The sequence below is a fragment of the Acanthopagrus latus genome, chromosome 10 (assembly GCF_904848185.1).
Source record: "Acanthopagrus latus isolate v.2019 chromosome 10, fAcaLat1.1, whole genome shotgun sequence".
Lineage (NCBI taxonomy): Eukaryota > Metazoa > Chordata > Actinopteri > Spariformes > Sparidae > Acanthopagrus > Acanthopagrus latus.
Genome location: NC_051048.1, coordinates 21,055,073 through 21,071,956, shown reverse-complemented (window position 1 = coordinate 21,071,956; position 16,884 = coordinate 21,055,073). Strand labels below are relative to the sequence as shown.

The window sequence follows — 16,884 nt, the reverse complement described above, 5'->3', positions numbered from 1 at the left end:
AACCACCCTCACATCTGATTATGTTTTGTGCAAAAAGAAAACAAAACTTCAGATTTTGTTGTTTAAAAGTAACTTGGAAATAATTGTTATAGAGTCAGTGGTTATGTGGTCTTTGTGTTGGCAGAGTAGGCCTGTTGCCCACCGGCTCACTGAGGATCCAGTCTCCAAGCAGAGTAGATGAGGGTCTGTACACCTGCACTGCAAGGAACCGTCATGGTTCTGCAGCTCTTTCGTCCTGGCTGCAGATTTCAGGTGAGCTCAACAAAGACAGAGTGTTGCTGCAACCATGTTTGAATGAATGGTGATCAGATATTGGAGCAGAAAGTCAGTTGTGTTGCTATACAGTTATTATTGCTTTAACATGTGCAATATTTAAAGGTTCCCTGCAAAGCGTTTGACCACTAGTGGCTCTGTGGAGCAGTACGTTTACCAGAAGGACCATCTGTATTCAAAATGAATGTACGAGCCTTAAAAATGGGATAGTTAAGTTCTGCACTGATCAAATACTGTAAACTGCGAGCGAGTGAGTCAGTATTAACTGAACGTCAAGTTGAGTTTGTCCTAATATACTGTCATGTAGTCCAGTTTAATGTATTATGTGTTGTTCTTTTGTGGTTCGGGCTCAGACATTCTGGGAAAGCATTCTTTTCAGCTGAGAAACACACACAGGCACAACCACAGGCACAGATATACAGTAAGCTTCTACATACCCAAGTGGCTCATCTGGCTGAGTCAGTGATGGGGAATGTCCGGAGCGTGCCGCAGCTCGGGTCGTCTCCGAGCTGCGCTGTCCTTCGTCTCCTCTGAGCTTGATCAGTCTCAACCTAGCTGCATTTTCATCAAAGCGTTTTTTTTTTTCCTGATGCTCCGGTGCTTTTCCCTCCCCATACGACAACAATTAGAGGTTCCAGGCAACGTTTCAAAGGAGATTAAGCGCGTGCACCCCATTCAGCTAATCTAAACAGACGGGGTAAAAGTGCTGAGAAACGTCCAATCTGCATTTCTTTATATTTTTCATTCAAACTCAGTTTAGGGTCACACCTAATGGATGCACTTCAGCAATCTTAAGAATTCAGCTCTAAGTGCTGTGAAGGACTTTTGTTGTGAAAGTGAACCAGGATTTTGGAATGTGCAGTTTCATTTCCAGTTGAGGTTCGTGAACGTTAAGATCACTGCGGTAAGTTTGCTTTAGCACATCAATAGACACTGAAACTTTAATCAATATTATATGATAGAGATTAAAAAGTCTTCTGACTTCTGCACTAAGATATCCTTTTTTTAAAAAAAAACTGTATTCGCAGGTGGCAAAGGAAGAAGCTGTGTCCAAGGTAACGGTATGGGAACAAATGGACCAGTTTGTAACAGCAGTCAGTCAGCTGAGCCGTGCCACGGACAAGCCTGCCCCCTCAGGTAGGCTGCTGTTACTACATGCCTGTCCAGTTAAAGTACCCAACAGCTTGGGGATCTGGGCTCTAACACCTTGGCCCCCCTCCCGAACACATACTCCCCCAAAACACCCTAAACTATATAGGTTATAGTCCAATTTTCCACACTCTGTGGTTGGATTAGGTGGCGAGTGGATCCTTGGTCATCGTGCTCAGCCAGTTGTGGGGGTGGATCCCAGTCCAGGAGTGTCCGCTGCATGAAGGGTCCTGAGGGCAGATGGAGAGAGGTGGGGAGCCAGCACTGCCTCGGCACAGGGAGGAGACCCTCGCAGACCAGGCAGTGCAACCAGCTGCCCTGTGCCAGGTGGGCTGTCAGCCACTGGGGACCGGTGAGTCTACTCAGGTGTACCTTTCCCTCTGTTTCTCAACTGCTGGATAAATGTCAGGTTTGTTTGTCTGTATTTTAGGGTTATTTCAGGGGGAAGCACCGAGCTGATGCTTCCTTATTTTTATTACAAGAGAAATTACTCATACAGTTAGGGAAGTCCTGCAGCATCTTTGTGGAATGTATCATGAGAATTTCCCCTTTTGGAAAATGATATTGTCTTTATAATGAATGCATAAAGTAGCCTCCGCTTTAAAATATAAACTAAATCCCTTATGATGAGGCAATAATAATAATAAAAGTTGATGAACTCTTTCAGTGCCACGGTCAGTGTGTGGGTCCCAGTGTGGCCACGCAGCACCGCCATGTTTACTGCCAGGACACAAATGCCACCAAAGTCTCTCATAAGATGTGCAGTGGACTCCAGAGGTAAATATGGAAATCATCATAGTATATTGTATGTCAACAATTGTTATACACTGCCAGTACCTTATTGTATAATATTGTAATGTAGGCCCAGCTCCGTGAAGAACTGCTCCACAGAGGCCTGCGCCCTTCACTGGCATGTAGGGCCGTGGACGCAGTGCACCGCCACCTGCGGACGCCACGGTTTCCAGTCGCGCCACGTGACCTGCGCGCACCGTCGAACCGGAAAGGCCGCACGGGAGCATCACTGCATGTGGAGGCCTCGCCCTCCCAGCTGGCAGCGATGCAACATCTTGTCCTGTGGCAGAGGTGAGACAAAGCGTCAGGTAATGGAGACGAGTGATGTCGTAGCTGTGGGTCTGGAAAGTGTTGCGTGGTGACACAACATGATGGTTAATTACTAAGGATAGTTTAACTGCACTCTGTATGTTGATGAAGCTGATGATTAGACTTACAGTGAGTATGTGTGGTAAACTATAAACTCTGTGTTGCAGCAGGAGAGTGTCAGGACAGCACGAGGTACTGTGAGAAGGTTCGACAGCTGGAGCTCTGTCCGCTGCCCCAGTTCAAGAGCCGCTGCTGTCACTCCTGCAGAAACACCTGAGGCCGGGACGCGAGTCGAGGGCCATCAACAAGCTGGACAGGTCAGGGAAGATCCTCCGACAGCCAGCAGAGACTTGAAAGCTCTACGCCCCATCCTTACACTCACACCTGTCTCCAGTGGTCAGTCTTGGATGGGGGTACCTGAGTGTGGAGGAACGTTTGTGGCTGTGATCAACTTAAAGATATCACGTGTGGGTTTGGGTTTGAAAGTTTTGAGAGGAGTTTCATGTCTGTAAATGAAGGCTTCAGTTTTACTTCTTTTTTTTTCTAAATCTGGAGTTCACTTCGACAACTCTCCTAAATTATGCAAAAAGCAGGATACGAGTAAGACTTGTTACTGTTGTGAGCAATAGAAACTTGTGGTGACCGACTGGTTTCATGAGGGGGAACTCGTACAGAAATGTGGCACTGTGTCCACATAGATTGTTTCTGGTGTGGTTTCAGGGGTTTCCTTAGAATAGTAATGGAACAACAGTGCTGCAACACCATTTTCTATTTCAGCACCATGATGCCATGTCCAAAACAGGATGCGTATTATCATGCAGCTTATTTTACAATACACAATAATGTAATTAATGCGCTTGTTTTTAAATGATTGACTTCGTACCCAGGGATTCTGGGTAGACCCCCGGCCTTTAATAACCACTGGAAAGTTGTGTGTTTGCATTTATTGCAATGGTCTCCAAAACAATGCTGTTAAATAGTGTTGATGCTAAATAAGCTTTTATTAATGAGGTATGAATAAACTGAAATACAGCGTCATGCTGTTCATAAATGGGTAACATGACAAAAGGCCTAATATTTTGATAAATGATATTCGGTATCAGCCACCAGGGAAATAAATCATAATCTGTGCTGTCATTTAGCACATGTTGACCGCAGCGATCGGTCAAGTCACTTCAAGAGAAGATGAATTAGGATCACAGGCGTTTAAAGGGGCACTACGTAGTTTTTGGAGAGGGAAGTCAAACTATTTAATATTTACACTATTAATGAGATTATTGATGAACTGAATGAACAAGCTGTTCTCAGAGGAAAGTCCCCAGAAGTGTTTGAAGCTAGAAAGGTGGCAGAATGAAACAGCATGATGTGTGTCAACAGGGTTTGATTTAGTCGTAAAATGAAGATCTTTGTTTGTCTTCCTCAAAACTACGTCTTGCTCCTTTAAAGTGGATTTTCTGGCTGAAGATGAAGATTAATCTTGCATGGGTTGCACTATGTAGGTGTATGACTGAAGCAAGTCAATTATTGAAATGAGACACTTATTTTGCACTCAACTCATCCAAGTCTGTGTTGAGAACATGGCTTGTAGAGTTTTTTTGTAAAGTTACATTGTTTTATGTTTTGTTATCTTGGTATTTCTTGTTGAAATGTCCCTTTAACCACTTTGTGACGCGACAGCACGTTTAAACGTGAGGTGAGCACGATAGTTCCTCGCTGAGCTGATGAAGCTCAGTTTATCCTGTCCGCCAAAAAATGTTTTTCTTTTAATGTGACATTTTCAGATAACAACAGACTTTCATTTGACAGTTCTTCTCTTCTTTGCAGTGTTCAGCCCGGTTCAGGTCGCTGGAGTTCTTCCCAAATTATAGGAAAATGTGTTCTGTACTGACGTTCAGTCCAGATTATCTGGTACTTATAAGGGATTCACAGATATAATTAGTATTAAACCTCCTGTAGTGTGAGCCGGGCTTCAGCTGAACTTAAAATATCTAAATATGACCTCTGTGTTATATTTACAAATTGGTTTCAATCATCTTAACTGTACGATATTCACATTTCTGTGCAAGATAGACGGTGTTTGGACTTTTTGACAGGTTTCACAATTCTTCATCACCAAGTGCAACACACAGTAAACGGACCTGAAGCAGGAGACTACTTGGCTTTACATTAAGTTGTGATGATTTGATTTCAGGAGAGGAAAAAAAATTAACATATTACTTACGCTCTTAAGTTATGTAGATATTTGTTTTGTCCTTATAATTATTTATTTTCGTGTGTGTTCTTGTGCATAGTTCTGTAAATAAATACAGTGGCGGGTTTTAAGTATTCATTTCCCTACAGGTTTCTCTGGTTATTTGATGTGCATGCAATGGGGACCCTCTGCTGGTGACTTGATGTGTTGCTCTCTGCTCGTTCCTGGTTAATCATTAAATAAAATCAAATACATTCCTTTTATAATCTGCTTGTTGTGCTTTTCTCTTTTGCTCTGAATAAAAAATATATATATAAAATTGGAAGAAAAAAAAAGTGGTTAAACTTGGAACAGTTTCTGCACAAACCATCACGCTGATCACACAGATTCATTTCATCCTGGACACTTTGCAATAAACGATCCTGCAGTGATGAATACTGTCACTGAAAACTGTTCTGCTATGAAACAGAAGATGATATTCAAGACTGTTGTGTCATGGCGACAACTGTGACTCAGCTAATTTTATTAAAGGGAAAGGCACTTCCTCTTTCTCTATTCACAACCTACAGTTTCACATTGCAGCTCAGCAGCAAACACAGGATCAAAATATGAGAGATGATTCACTTCACCACATTGTGACTCTAGCTGACAGCTGTTCGTAACCGGACTTCATCTTACGTGAGGACTGCTTCAGACCAGTTATGGTGGAAAAGGACTGTTGTAATTCTTGTTTGACAGCAATCAGGGTGCTGCGAGCTTCCCTCGTGGACGAACTAGAAGGAAGGATCGACTCTCTGCTGGAAATCCTAGTGAGTCGGGAGGTGTTCACTCGGGATGACCGCGAGGAGGTGTTGTGTCAGCTGGGGCCCCGGGCAAGAGTGAGACAGGTGTTGGACATTCTGGAGTGTAAAGGCGAGGAAGCAGCTCAGACATTTCTTTCTGTTAGCAGTCAACAAGAAACACAAACGCATTCGGAAAGAGGCGGTGAAGATCAGTCTCAGTTCAAAGGTATGCAGTCCAAACCACAAAGAAGTCGTTATGCCTTTCAAGATATTTGGAATGTTGTGAGTCAAACACTTGAAATGACATGAAGCTAACTGAAATAACTGAACTAATCTAATCTTTTGCAGAGTATGACAAACTCAAACAAAAGCACAGGGATGTCCTCCGGCGCCGAAGTGAAAGCATGCTCTTCTACAACACGCGACACGGAGAGAAAATCCTTTTTTCCGAACATTATGTCAACCTGTTGTTGGTGGACGGACACCAGGCCCTGGAGGTGAAGAGACACGAGATTCTGACATTTGGACAAAACCGACTGTCTTTTCAGCAGAAGTCGGTGGTGCACAGGAAAATTGCACCAGCTGAACTCTTTTCATGCAAAAATGGAAGCCGTCCAGTTAAGAAAGTTCTGGTGACAGGAGTGGCCGGTATCGGCAAAACCATCCTGGTGCAGAAGATGCTGTTTGATTTCGGGGGAAACCGGGACAATCTTGGATTTGACTTCATCATCCACATGACCTTCAGGGACTTGAATCTGATCGACAAGCCTACAAACCTCCGGGAGCTGGTCTTGCGTAAAAACAGGCACCTGGCGAAGGAGCTGGATAATATTTTAGCCAATGACGACAAACTGCTGATCATCTTGGACGGCTTCGACGAGTTCAGACACTACAGGAGCTGTGACGTAGACGTGTTCGTGTCCGAGCCAGATGAAGATGCAGAGGTGGTGGAGGTCTTTGGGAGTCTGATGCAGGGTGAACTGCTGCCCAATGCTTCTGTCATGCTCACAAGTCGACCTGCAGCTATCAACCACATCCCTGTTGGCTGCATCGACCGCTTCGTGCTCATTGCTGGCTTCTCCTTGACTGAAGTTCAAGACTTCTTCTTACGTTACTTCCAAGACAGAGCCGTCGCTGGCCGCATGTTCGCTGTTGTATCAGAGAATGAATTAATGCTGACACTCTGCTACATACCTGCATTCTGCTACATTGTGTGCTGCATCCTGAAGGAGAGCGAAGACCTCTGTGGAGAGAGCCCCAAGACCATGACTGACATTTACGTGCAGTATCTGGTGGCCTTGCTTCGCTCTCACACTCAGGCAAGAGCCGAAACACTTCTTCAACAGCAAAAAGCACCGGCTGTCCAGCAGCTGTCCGACGTCGTCCTGAGGCTGGGCCGACTCGCCTTCCAGAAGCTGATGGAGCATCAGACGCTGTTCTACAGCAGCGACCCTGATGTGGCGGCGTTAGAGGGATGCAGCCTCGTGAGCACCTTCCTCGACAAGACGGTGGCACAAGAGCCCGGCTGTGTTGAGGAGGTTTACTCGTTTGCACACCTCACTGTTCAAGAGTTCTTTGCTGCAGTTTATTGTGCAGTGACGGATCACCCTTTCCCTGATGCGCTTCAGCACAGCGACACAAGTCCAGGGGAGGGGTCCAACTACGGACATCTGGACCTTTTCAACCGTTTCCTCTCTGGAATCCTTTCTGAGCGCAATGCTCATCTTCTGTCGAGGCAGGTAGGGCTGCATTGCCATGAAGAAAAAGTAGACTCCTATCGCCAGAAGATCATCAGACAACTGACAATGCTCTGTGAAAATGGGGCTCATATCTTAAACCACTTACACTGTCTGTTTGAGCAACAGGACTCCTCTTTGGCACTTGCTGTACAACCGAAGACACTGCGAGTTAATGTTAGCGATGAAGCACTCTCCCAAATGGATTACAACACCATCAAATACTTCCTAAACCTCACCAGGGGCAAAATATCCGAGCTGGATCTGACAGGGACAGGAGTCAGCTACGAGGCACTTAGAGATATGCAGCCCCTGCTGCTCAGATGTGAGAGTCTCTGGTGAGTTTTAGGTCAAATTAGACATAAAAGTATCTATCACTTAATTTTCTTTGTTCTATCTTTGGTTTGTATGGTTATTTATCCTAACCTCTGCACTTCGACGTGAATATTAAGGCATATCGCTGTGCATGTAGTGTCACATATGAAGTCACAGCACCATCAGGTTGAGGATGTGAGTAAATAATGTGAGTCATGCTAAAACTCCACTATTTCATCTTGAAGGCTTGGAGAGAACAACCTCTCTATGGACGCAGTTCAGGTCATTGCTGATGTGCTGCAAGAGTCGGAGAGTATAACCTACCTCGGGTAAGATGACCGTCTCACAGGCAAGGTGTTATTTTTGTACGTATCAAAAAAGATCCCCTTTACTAAGAAGATGCCAAAAGTTTAATCATCAGTCATTTGAGAGGGTTCATTTCACGCTTTCTGTTCCTCATTTTAGACTTGGATGGACAGACATTGGCGACAATGAACTGCTGGCTCTTGCTAATGCCATACGGATGAAACCAAAGCTTCAGCAGTTGTGGTGAGAAACTTGTGATTGGAGTATTTCACCAATCACAAGTCACCTCGTACATTATGAGGAAATAAGGGCCTTTTCATGCACAGGATCATGCACAGAATGTGAAGAAACCACAGTGTTTACGTCACGTCAGACATCTCTTAAACACCAACACTCCTCTAGCTAACCGAGCTAACAGTAGCTACAGTCATGGCTGTATAACAAGAAGAGTTAGCAGCAGTTAGCAGCTATTTGGATTATATGCCCACCCTATTTTATGGTTGTATGAATTCTAGGTGGCCAGTTCTTACATATTGGATGAAATGAAATGAAATGAAAATACTATTCTACTATTATAACTGATCAGGATGACACAGTGCTGTGTGCTCTCACAGGATGGAGGGGAACCGAGTGACCCAGAGAGGTCTGCTGTCCCTCATGGACTTGACCCCAGATCCTCTGAATAAAGTTGTGTGAGTAAAATTCTCTTTTCAACAAGTACTTTTAATCCATATTTTAGCAATTTAATTTTACTTCTGTTGACTTTCTGTCCACACAGCGCTATTTGGAATGACCTGACTGACACAGAGTCCCAGTGCACCAAAGAAAGCATAACTGTGAACTTCACAGACGACAACACGTGGGAAGGGTGGGGGGCATGGGTCTTCAGAAGGTGTGAGGTCAGCAGCAATGAGAAGTTAGTGATGGTGCTCCACAAAGTGTGCAACATATCTGTTCACTGCTTAGAGGCCCAGTGGGCAAAGACCTTCTACAGGAAGCTGGCACAGCTCATCACCAGCAGGATCGAGTGCTGCACTGAGGACGACATGCGCAAGAAGCTCAAAAGGTTTGAGAGCGTTTTGAACCTCTGACAGAGAGAAATCTACACCAGCCTCAGGTTATAAGCTATGAAAGATGGGTCAAATGTCTGCTGGATGCTTTGTGTGAGACAAAGTGAACATAAAAGAGCTTTCATCCTTCACTGCAACATTATATGGGGGAATGACATACTGCCTCCATCATACTGTTAGTATGTCATAGTTTTGATACTGTTATTTTAGGTGCTGTTAACAATTATTATTGCTATTAACTGAACATATTTTTCTTGATGGATGTTGGACGCTGTTTGTATTAGGATTATTTATGTTTTTGTGTGGGGGAAAAGGTACATTTCAATAGACATTTTCTGAAAAGAAGCAAAACCAAACAAACAAAATCAACGATAACATTTCTTCTTGCCTGTGTACATCAAGACCTACAGCTTATAAAACATAAATACAGCTGATGAAAGCATCTGTGGGGCAAGTGTCAGTCCATGGTTTTAATCACTGGACAAAGTGGTGGCTGTAAATTATAACATGGGAGTAAAAGTGCACCAAAGGGAAAAAAGACACAACACAAAAGGTGCTTACTGGCCCGTACGGGGATCGAACCCGCGACCTTGGCGTTATTAGCACCACGCTCTAACCAACTGAGCTAACCGGCCAGATGGCACCCCAATATGGGGCAAATGCCTTCAAATACGTCAGTGTACACGACTTTATCTTGCGTTATTATGGGGTACAGTTCCCTCTCCGCTACTTACCGAAACACACAGATAACAAGAGAAAAAATAAAGGTCTCAGGATATACTAAACGTTGGCGAAATGCTGATGAAACTGCAAATGGCTGACAGGACTACTTGAACAGGTTGCGTACAGCCCGGATGTGGTGTTTTACTCCTCCAGATATAACCACAAACCGTTTCATATGAATGTTTACAATCAGTTTACAATTAAATATTTTAAACTTGTATCTACTGAGCTACTTTGTTATGTTGTCGTGATTTCTATTTCACATATCAATTGTATATTCTCTTCGTGTCGAGCATTGTATTCCGCTCTTATATATTTGACTTTTACAAAATACGACCTACTGTATGGTAAATTCTACACAATTGTCAATAAAATGTTGAAACGTGTATGAACTCGACGCATTTGTGAGCTTTATTTTGGAGTAATTTACCGGAAGTTGCTTGCATCGATTCTGGTGTGACGACATTAATCTGCGACATCTTCCTCAACGACCTGAAGCCGTTCGTATGAAGTTAGCAAGCAAGCTACTGTTTTCTGTTGTTATTGTGCATGTTGATCGGCAAACTGGACCGTTCTCTCGTCTCAAATCAGGTGAGTTTTTAATTAAAATGATTGTTGCAGTTCAATATTAAGTAAAAGGCCGGCGGGCTTTGAAAAACAGCAGGGACGACTGCTGAAATTTAAAAATGTTACTACCCGCGAATTCACCACTAACTTCAACAACTGTTTGCTAGCATTAATGCTTGCTAATCTTAGCATGCACTGATAACTTATTTAATTTGTGGTAAATGTGAAGTTTATTTGGTCACACTATTAAAGGGGCGTGTTCACCACTGACTATGATTATGTGTTATGTGATATGTCTTTAATTGAGCTAATAACTGAATTTGACTTAGTGTAAATTATAACCCTGTAACGCACTACACATAGTGTCAACTAACATGGCCTTTATGTGAGAATAAACGTGCGTGGAAGCAGTTATGAAGCTTATTTGTAAGTGTGCATGTTACTGACGTGTGTTGCAGTCTCAGCCACATGATGATTGACACGGAGAGGGGGGCCAGTGATGCTGGTACAGCAGAGGCCAGCAGTAAGATCAAGGAGATGGAAAAAAAGAAGAGGTCTCGAGTCAAACAGCTGCTGTGTGACGTGAAGAAGCAAGTGGAGTTCTGGTTCGGAGATGTCAACCTCCACAAGGACCGCTTTCTGAGAAAACTCATCGATGACTCTGAAGATGGATGTAAGGGGCTACCAATGACAGCAGTACACTACTACTTTCATACAGGTTTTGTCACCAAGATGTTGGATTTTGTCATGAAGATTTCTCTAACAGTGTTCTCTGTCTTAGATGTTGATATATCTGTGCTGGCGGACTTCAATCGAATGAAGAAGCTGACAACTGACACCAAGCTGATTGCGAGAGCACTGAGAAATTCATCTTTAGTTGAGGTACTGTGAGAGAGATTGTACATCGCCTCAACCTAATGTCAAATGAATTCAGTGGTCACAAATGTCTTCTTATGTTGTTTCAGGTTAACCTAGAGGGAAATAAATTAAGGCGTCAGCATCCAATTGGAGATGTGCCAGATAACGTCGACAGCCGCACAGTCTATGTGGTAAGAAGAGTTTTATCTTCTTACTTTCATTTGATTTTTCCTCAGAATTTGCAGTAAACACTGATTCATTATACCTCCCGTTGGGGTGACTCGCATACTAATTTTCTGGTTATTTTGACACTGTTTTTGCCAGATTTAAGAAATTAAAACCACAAAATAATCCATCTCTTTCTTGTTCTACAAGGAACTTTTGCCCAAGGATGTGACGCACAGCTGGATAGAGAGAGTGTTCTCAAAATGCGGGAATGTGGTTTATGTCAGCATCCCCAGATACAAGTCTACTAATGACTCCAAGGGTTTTGCCTTCGTAGAGTTTGAGAAAATAAAGGAAGCACAGAAAGCCATAGAGGTGATAACTTTTGAATATTTCTTTAGTGCTTTAAATGTATCGGATTATTTGGTCATGTTGAGTGAAGTAAACTTATTGAAAATATTAATATTTGAGACAGATGCTGAACAACCCCCCTGAAGATGCTCCCAGGAAGCCGGGGATTTTCCCCAAGACAAAAAGCAGAAAACCCATTCCTCTGCCAAGCGATAATCCACCATCAGGTACAAAATGCATTTATTTCAAATTGTTGCTACTCTATATCACCTATAAACATGATAATCCCTGACTAATGGCGAATCTGATACTGCAGGTGAAGAAGAGGAAAAGAAAAAACGAAAGAAGAAGAAAAAGAAGGAAGGCGCAACTGTGCAGGCTCCTGCTGAAGAAGCCAGTGAGCAGGTGATAGAAGCAGAACCGTCGGAGCAGAAGAGGAAGCGCTCAGCAGCGGTGGAGTTTGACCCGGAGGTCGACACCACTGAGAAGACACCTGGCAAAGTGTCAGAGAAAAAAAGGCGTCGGTCACATACGGCAGAGGGGTCCGAAAGTGATGTGCCATCTAAAATAAGGAAAACTAGTGAGAGTGGGCGAAAGGGAGAGGATGAAACAGAGACGAGTAAGTGCTCACAGTATCTGACTCTTCATAATCCACAAATAAGATAAATGAAAGCTCTTCTTTGTTTCAGTGAAACAATGAGCTAGCTACTTTTGTGTTAATTTTGTTCTAACTCCCCCCCCCCCTTTTTTTTTTTAGATCCACCTGCTCAAAGCGACACAGAGAGAGGTGTTGAGGATGGTAAAGAAAATGGAGATGATTCAACCATTAAAGCAAAGAGGAAGAGAAAAAAGAAACACAAGGAGAAACTGAAAATAGGGGAAGAGGTCATCCCACTGCGAGTTCTTTCAAAGTATGATCCTTTTTTCAACACACCACAACAGGAATGAATTAGTATCTGGAAAAAACATGTCTGAACTAAAATTAGTTTAACCCAATGACTGATGTCTCTCTTCCTCTTTCACATTAAGGATGGAGTGGCTTCAGTTGAAGGAGGAGTATATGACCTTGCAGAAGCGGAGTATGACGTCCCTGAAGAAGTGCATTAATAAGATTGATCACAGGGAGCACAAGATTAAAATGGAGACGGAAAATTATCCTCAAGAAGAAATCAGTGAGTTTTGTCTCCGCCAGTCCCAGAAATTTGAGTTCAGGGGGCCTTGCGACAGACTGTCCAGATTTAGAGAAGGAAAAGAATGGCTCATTGTACTCTTACTGACCGTCATGTCGCAAGTGAGGCTGTTCTGACATTCCCCAGTCCAGGAAACAAAACCGTATCATATGAATCCGAGTGTGGGTGCTGACATCTTCTGGTTTCCAAGTATAATGAAAGTCTTGTGTCCTGGAATTTTAGCAAAAATTCAGGTTCTCTTGGGGAAAAAAGTTAAATTTTTTAAAAAGTATTTCAGAAATTTACCATGACTGTAACATTTCAGTGCTGAGCTGTTGCATTTTAAATGCAGTTAAACCAGTTAAGATAACACTATGACTCCTAAAAGGTCAAATCAAACTTGATGATAGCACGTTGCTGTAATAATTGACATGTTTTGAGAAGCTAGAGGGGCTCACAGCTGTTGGTTAGAAAAGATAAGAAAGATTGTTTGGTTTCTGTGTTGTTGAATGAAGGAATATTTTTAATGTGTTTTGAATGTCTTTTGTTTTTACCCCTCTAGTAGAAATGAAGGAGAAAAGTGAGAAACCAGCCAACACAGGCCCTCAGTTCACCAGTGGTGTCATCATGAAGATTACAGACAACAAGCCGCTTCCAGCGAGGAAGTTCATCAAAGTACAGTAGAACTCTATTCTCATTATTCTGTGTATTAGATAGAAACCAAAAAAGCAGCACATGCTAGTAAGCCATGAAAGTAACACTAAGTTCCCTCTGTTCCATCTGTCACTGTTAAAAATCTGGCTCAGGTCAGGTGGTCATGATGATTTTTATGCGTGCTTGTTTTTTGAAACAAACTATTTGTGTAGGAGGCTCTGTGCAAAAAATCACCGGTGGCGTACATCGACATCTTGGATGGAGATGCTGAGGGTTACATCCGCTTTCACACCCCAGAGGACGCGAAAGTCGTCAGTGACGCTCGAGCAGAGCTACAGAAGGAGCACAGCTGGAAGCTTGAGATTCTCTCAGGTATGAATTCTTGTTTATTTCGATGCAGAAGTATCCGCTTTGCTTGTGTGCTGCTCTAAATCTCTCCAGCTGAGGAGAGGATGTGAACGACTGAGGTGGCACTTTCATTATTGATGATACTGGAAATAATTTATCGGTACAGGAACCATTAGTTTGTGTGATTTTCAGAAGGTTTCATAGTTACAATGTGGCCAGTGTAAAGGCTTAGTAATTGTTAAATGTAATTTGAGAAACTGATTTTTATTTAATGCCTTTCAAAGGTGATCACGAGCAAAGGTACTGGCAGAAAATCCTCGTAGACCGCCAAGTCAAGCTGAATCGTCCAAGGGAGAAGAAGCGGGGCACAGAGAAGGTGAGCTCACCCTTTAAATTTTTAATTAGAAAAATACAACTACATACATTTTTCTGTGCACAACAATCTATTATTGATCAGTTATTCTGTTCTGAATATGTAAACAAGAGGCTGTTATTTGGAGAAATCCTAGCAATGAGGCATGTGGAGTGTTTAATGTTCAGCAACTGTAATGTAGACTTCACATCCACACTGTGTAACATGGCATGAAAAGATCACATTTATTGGATGCATCATTTGTAAGCAGCCTTAACTGAGTCCAGTCCACTATTATATGTGACCATAGAATAATGTTGCATAAAAGAGTGCACACAGTGTACGTGCCACCACTAACATTAAAGCAGTTATTTACCATCACATCTAATGTCCCGTCTCTTGTCACACTTCAGCTCATATCCAAAGCCGAAAAGATCATCATCGCCCGGGCCAAGGAGGCCCATAAACACATCCGCTTCCAAGACGACTGACAGCGACGGAGAACTTATGTTCAACTGTGTGGACTCTGACTGAAGGGGGACCGTCTGTGTTCATTTGTACTCAGCTGGAAGAGAACTGAAAAGAAACATGTAAAGTGTAAAATAATTAGGAATGTCCCTTCGTTTTTCTTTTGCACTGGAGTCCCCGAGATAATCTGGAACGCTGCTATGCATTTAGACATTTTGGCGACAGTTTTTTTTTTTTTTTTTTTTTTTTAAATCGACAACCTTTTTAGTTTTTTAAAAAATGATTCTCTTTATGATGTAAATAAGATTGATTTCAAAGTTCTCCCAGTCAAGATGTGGACAAGTCATGGAATTTACCATTTGAGGGTATTTCCCTTTTTGTTGTTGTTGTTGTTGTTGTTGTTTTTTGTTTTTTTTGTTTTTTTTTTTTAAATAAAATGTCATTATTTGATAGTTGCTGGATTTATTGTGAAAATATCTTCTCACAGTAATAATGAGCAAAAACCTTCAATACTCACTCAAATTCAGTCATTGTCTACTCACCCTCATGCTGATGAAAAGTCAGGTAATATCGGAGTATCTTTCAAAATAATTGCAATATGATTTATTGATTTATTTATTTTTTGAATGTCAGTCAGCCTTGGTTGCAAACACACCATTCATACATTTAAGGATGCACAATATGTTTGGACAGGTCACATTTCACTGTCTGACCCAAACTGGATATAAATGGGGTTTTTTTTTTTAAATATAGTGGATTACATAACATTCAGAATTAGTTGTGCTCTGTATAGTATAAAAATAGCTGCCATTACATAAACTCCATTTATGGCTATTATTAGTGTGAATGTAGAAACTACCTGAGGTCACATGTGGCAGTAACAGCTGTCCTTGAGGAGTCATTTTGTGTCTGCTAGAAACCATGAGGCTGAGATGAAAGATGGCTCATCACATGGAGGAACCTGAGAGGTTGTTAGTACTGAGTGTTTTCTTATTGTTCTGATGCTGCTGCAGATATTATGGCGTAATGCAGTAAAAGGGGTTAGAGGAGCTTCATGATATGTGACATCACTGGGATCTGTGGCCTCGTCTGATCAAGAAGTTTTATTTCTAAATGACTGAAGCAGGCTGGTAGCAGTGTTACATAAGTGGAGGAGACATTTTTTGAAGGTACAAAGTCCTTAATGTGGCTCCTTATAAAAAAATCACGGAGCAGCAAGTGAGATTATGATTTTTTCACTGTGGTTTTTAATATGCGACAGCTGCATCATGCATTCTGCAACAGGACCCCATCTGTCACTAGCAGACATGTCCAAATAAGAAAAAACTTAACTCCCCTTCATGGAACTATTCTTGGTATCTTTGCTAAAACTATCATGATCTGACAGTAGAATCCGATACAGGTCAGCTGTCTGTGGCTCCACCCAGTGGCTGTAATGTGATTTGCCAGAATCCACCACTCTGGAGCAACACAGCCAATCAGAGCCGAGGGGGCGTGTCCGACAAATGTCAATCACTCTCGAGTATACCTTCTGGCAGCCCCTCCCTCCACTTGGCAGGTTCAAGCTCAAAGTCTGTAAACAGCGGTGGAGAACAACAACAACAACAGAGCAGAATCATGTCCCACCATCGTCCAGGTCCAAGAGAAGAAATAAGAAGCCTGAAGAAGAAAAGCAGAGTGAAAACAAAGAAGTGGACCGAGCCAGAGAGGAAACCAGGATAAATATCAGAGCATCATTTCAGAGGTGGAGGAGCTGCGGGTCTGTCAGGACTTTTCTGCTGGACAGGTAAGAACCTGCTGGATATATGTTTCACTCTGTGTGTTAACCACAAGGCTAAGATGGCGGTCACAGTAACACTGCAGTAACACATATCACCGTGAGATGTTGCAGTGGAGCTACGTAGCTTGTTGCTAAATCTAGCCTGTTAGCTTGTATGCTAACTCCGGTGTTTAGCTTTGTGTTTATGGCTGCTGGTTAGCTAAAGTGTCTTTAAGTGAGCGGGCAGTTATAATAACGTTAGTTTGTGTTCAGTAGCTCTGAAGTGGTTGAACTGGTTCAGAGAAATAAAGTTATTCATGCTTCAGAAAGGCAGCATGGTGGAAATGTCGCACCTGCTGATGATTACCTGGTAGCTCCGCCCACCGCCATGTGAGGAAGACTGTGTGTTACTCTGGATATCTGCAGTGATCTGCATGAGCCGCTCAACACTGTGATTTAGTTGTATTGATCAGAAACAGAACAACCAGGGCTTATTTTCTTGTTGTTGTTGTTGTTGTTATTTTGAATGCGCCATCTTGGTTATCTT

At 42.6% G+C, this 16,884-nt stretch overlaps 3 protein-coding genes, 1 long non-coding RNA gene and 1 other non-coding gene across 8 annotated transcripts in view; 3 read left to right on the top strand and 2 right to left on the bottom strand.

The window, feature by feature from the left end:
* The window catches only part of adamtsl3 (ADAMTS-like 3), an 85,943-nt gene extending 80,966 nt beyond the window's left edge, over positions 1-4,977 (top strand). For 2 of the 3 annotated variants that reach the window (XM_037112875.1, XM_037112877.1), the window contains 6 exons: positions 125-252; positions 1,302-1,410; positions 1,570-1,774; positions 2,090-2,199; positions 2,285-2,505; positions 2,691-4,977. In XM_037112875.1, the coding sequence (XP_036968770.1) occupies positions 125-252; positions 1,302-1,410; positions 1,570-1,774; positions 2,090-2,199; positions 2,285-2,505; positions 2,691-2,800 (883 nt within the window). In that variant the 3' untranslated portion in view covers positions 2,801-4,977. The remainder of the gene's footprint in view (positions 1-124; positions 253-1,301; positions 1,411-1,569; positions 1,775-2,089; positions 2,200-2,284; positions 2,506-2,690) is intronic. The other variant, XM_037112876.1, reaches the window with a different exon arrangement.
* Positions 4,978-5,310: 333 nt separating this feature from the next.
* Positions 5,311-9,991, top strand: LOC119027416 (protein NLRC3-like). Its single transcript, XM_037112590.1, has 6 exons — positions 5,311-5,722; positions 5,845-7,570; positions 7,793-7,876; positions 8,013-8,096; positions 8,468-8,545; positions 8,632-9,991. Exons 1-6 carry the CDS (start codon positions 5,416-5,418, stop codon positions 8,942-8,944), a joined length of 2,592 nt encoding a protein of 863 aa, XP_036968485.1. The 5' UTR covers positions 5,311-5,415; the 3' UTR covers positions 8,945-9,991.
* trnai-aau lies at positions 9,485-9,558 on the bottom strand. Its single transcript has one exon. It is a non-coding gene; the product is annotated as a tRNA-Ile (tRNA).
* A 107-nt stretch (positions 9,992-10,098) lies between the features above and the next one.
* larp7 (La ribonucleoprotein 7, transcriptional regulator) lies at positions 10,099-15,030 on the top strand. 2 transcript variants are annotated; one of them, XM_037111873.1, is made up of 13 exons: positions 10,099-10,237; positions 10,672-10,886; positions 10,995-11,095; positions 11,179-11,262; positions 11,447-11,611; positions 11,712-11,814; positions 11,904-12,206; positions 12,345-12,498; positions 12,617-12,759; positions 13,322-13,431; positions 13,623-13,782; positions 14,043-14,134; positions 14,524-15,030. In XM_037111873.1, exons 2-13 carry the CDS (start codon positions 10,682-10,684, stop codon positions 14,599-14,601), a joined length of 1,698 nt encoding a protein of 565 aa, XP_036967768.1. In that variant the 5' UTR covers positions 10,099-10,237; positions 10,672-10,681; the 3' UTR covers positions 14,602-15,030. The 2 variants fall into 2 exon arrangements, with proteins under 2 accessions (XP_036967768.1, XP_036967767.1); XM_037111872.1 differs by having other exon boundaries at positions 13,319-13,431.
* On the bottom strand, positions 14,807-16,879 carry LOC119027063. The gene is made up of 2 exons (XR_005077295.1): positions 16,705-16,879; positions 14,807-16,151 (listed from the first exon to the last, which is right to left on the bottom strand). It is a non-coding gene; the product is annotated as an uncharacterized LOC119027063 (long non-coding RNA).
* Between the last annotated feature and the right edge of the window lie 5 nt (positions 16,880-16,884).

Bases quoted from the DNA above. Each gene is read 5' to 3' on its own strand.
- LOC119027416 (XM_037112590.1), top strand. From the start codon at position 5,416: ATGGTGGAAAAGGACTGTTGTAATTCTTGTTTGACAGCAATCAGGGTG. The intron at 5,723-5,844 runs GTATGCAGTCCA...AATCTTTTGCAG, and splicing joins AGATCAGTCTCAGTTCAAAG to AGTATGACAAACTCAAACAA. The intron at 7,571-7,792 runs GTGAGTTTTAGG...TTCATCTTGAAG, and splicing joins CTCAGATGTGAGAGTCTCTG to GCTTGGAGAGAACAACCTCT.
- larp7 (XM_037111872.1), top strand. From the start codon at position 10,682: ATGATGATTGACACGGAGAGGGGGGCCAGTGATGCTGGTACAGCAGAG. The intron at 11,263-11,446 runs GTAAGAAGAGTT...TTGTTCTACAAG, and splicing joins ACAGCCGCACAGTCTATGTG to GAACTTTTGCCCAAGGATGT. The intron at 13,783-14,042 runs GTATGAATTCTT...TGCCTTTCAAAG, and splicing joins GAAGCTTGAGATTCTCTCAG to GTGATCACGAGCAAAGGTAC.